Source organism: Loa loa, assembly GCF_000183805.2.
Source record: "Loa loa unplaced genomic scaffold supercont3.243, whole genome shotgun sequence".
NCBI classification, from domain to species: domain Eukaryota; kingdom Metazoa; phylum Nematoda; class Chromadorea; order Rhabditida; family Onchocercidae; genus Loa; species Loa loa.
In genome coordinates this window covers 70,217-72,880 of record NW_018108423.1, presented here as the reverse complement: position 1 = coordinate 72,880, position 2,664 = coordinate 70,217, and the positions used below count along the sequence as shown (strand labels likewise).

General features: G+C 23.6%; 1 protein-coding gene across 1 annotated transcript in view; it reads right to left on the bottom strand.

Annotated features, from left to right (window-relative positions):
* Positions 1-462: 462 nt before the first annotated feature.
* LOAG_18270 (hypothetical protein) overlaps positions 463-2,664 on the bottom strand; it is a gene marked incomplete at its 5' end in the record, with an annotated part of 14,727 nt that continues 12,525 nt past the window's right edge. Inside the window, 4 exons of the mRNA XM_020450933.1 lie at positions 463-635; positions 1,034-1,156; positions 1,491-1,680; positions 1,852-2,049. Coding sequence (XP_020305337.1) covers positions 487-635; positions 1,034-1,156; positions 1,491-1,680; positions 1,852-2,049 — 660 coding nt within the window. The 3' untranslated portion in view covers positions 463-486. The remainder of the gene's footprint in view (positions 636-1,033; positions 1,157-1,490; positions 1,681-1,851; positions 2,050-2,664) is intronic.

Sequence of the window (2,664 nt, the reverse complement as noted above, 5' to 3'; positions counted from 1 at the left end):
TAGTTATTTTTATAGCTATGAAATTAAAATATTCGATTGAATTATATTGCAAAAAATTTTTTCACATTTTGACATTTGCTATTTCATTGCCATTTTTTTTGTGATAATTTTTTTTTTTAAAGATTTATTCTTTAAAAATATAACAGAAATGAGCGAATATTTTATTATAACAAATACAAATACAAATGATAGAAATATATAAATCCAATTAAAGAAGAAAAAAAAAACAACTGTTATGGCACTTCAAATGGAAAAAAGAAAAACGAAATTGATAAACTGATAAGCCAAATTATTCATTTATTAGATTACTAAAAGATGAAAAATTTCGATTTAAAAAAAAAGGAATAGATTTAATTATGAAATGAAGGAATTTTCTATCGCAATTTTTATTTCCACTTCTGAGGTACACTATTCCACAATTTCGAATATATCAAATTTAAACTGTTTACTAGTTAAAAAGCACGCAGCACATTCAGTTTGTCACATTCATGATGACATTTCTACCTGTATATCTTCCGCATCTACTTGACCATTTGTTTGATAATACATATCAACTACACGTTTCCAATCAATTATTGTTTCAATATTCCAATCATCACTTTTTCCTAATTCTTCATTCTGGCCACGACGAACTTCTAAAGAATTAAAATTTAAGAAAAAAAATTTTTTTTTTTAGTACTTGGATTTGTAATTTTTTCAATATTTAAGTATTTAAGTGATCCATTGTTTTAGAAAAATAAAATTTTTAGACATTTGAAAGTTCAAAAGTTCAAGTTAATGCTTATAATAATGTATCGATTAACCAAAGGATAGATAAGTTGAAAAACTTTAAAAACTTAATCAGCAAAAAAAAAAATAAAAAATAAAATAAGAATTATTTAACATTTAGTTCATATTAGCTTATCACTTGAACCTATTATCACTTATCTAAGTGGCCTTATATGTAAAATTTTAAAACAAAAAATGTCTAAGATTTTATCGAACTTTTTAAACTGCATAATTATATTGGAAATTGAAAAAAGAAAAATGGTACCACCAGTATCATCATCAGCTAAAATTGCTGGACTAAGACGACCTGTATCACCACTCATTGAAAATGCATCAATGTTTTCTTCATGCCTGAGATCTTGTTGAGCTTTTTGCGTACATAATTTTACTGAAAATAAAAATAAAAAATTAATTCGTAATTAAATTCAAAGTAGTAAATTTAACTTTACTGTAGTAAAAAGAAAAAAAACTAAAAGTATAATTGAAGTAAGCTTTTATTTTACTGCAAAAAAAAATTAACTTTAATAAAATTAAATTTATTACACGTAATTTTGAAGTTTAAAATTCGAAATTTTTCGTAAAATAATAACAAAATTTGAAATAATCCAATTAAAATGTAATTTAAATTTGTTGAATTTTATTACTTTTTTAAAATATTTACTAATTTTTTCTCTACTTATTAATTATGTATAATTATCAATGAAAATTAAAAAATAACTTACAATTATTTCTATAAGCAACTTTAAGGACAACGATCAATTTTGTTAACATATTAATTGGAGCCGGAGTAGCGGCACGTTTATTCATCTGCCGGATTAAAATTGCACGACCGAATTTCCATTCCTTATCTGATTGTGCTTGAATCCGTTGATATGTATCAGACATCATTGCAATCAATAAATTTATTAAAACCTAAAAAATTTTTCAATTCAAATATTTCTTAATATTTCAGCTTAAATTTTTGATCAAAAAAAAATTTTTTTTTTTGAAATTTTAAGCTAAGTTTAAAGTTTAACTTTTAATTAAATTATCCAATACGTTTTTACGGAAATATGAAATCATAATGTTTCAAAAATTACTTACAATTAAAGTAACCAATAAATAGATTCCAAAAATCATTTTTAAAATAATTTTGCCAAAATCAGGAACTAAATGAAGTGGTGGCATCGTATCCGGTTCTACTAATCCAAACAACGAGAAGAACAACATTTCAAGAGTTTGCTCCGGTGATGAAAGACGCATCCATTGCGCATCATCCGAATCCGCTGGCTGATATGCTGGCTATAACATTCATTCTAATCAAATTGAAAAATGTGAAAATTAATATAAAAATACGAATTACGCTTAAATGCAAATTTTATCGATTGATTTACAAAATTGTAACTTTGAATTTTTGAAAATTTATACAGTACCTCTGTAATGCTAAAGTAATCATATTTGTACAGTACCTCTGTAATGCAAAAGTAATCATATTTGTACAGTACCTCTGTAATACTAAGGTGATCATATTCTATCATTAATAAGAAATATTTCGAAAAAAAAAATCACCATATTTATTATTTTAATTACCTGAAATATAGAAGTGATATGTAGAGTAAAACCTGCTATGAACAATAATAATATAACGAGAAACCTAAAAAAAAAAAGTAAGAGAAATAATTAAATAATTAAAATTGAGGAGAAAACTATTAAATAATTAAAATTGAATTAATCAAATATGATGGAAATAAAGTGATTGAGATTAAAATCCTTAATTTATTTAATTAAATATTTCCATTCTAGATGGAAGTATAGCATTCTTAATCCTTTCATTGTTCATTATATTATCGAAAACATTTCCAATTAAATTAATTACAATCCTTCCTTCTGTTTATTCTAATTATTAATTTAAAAAAG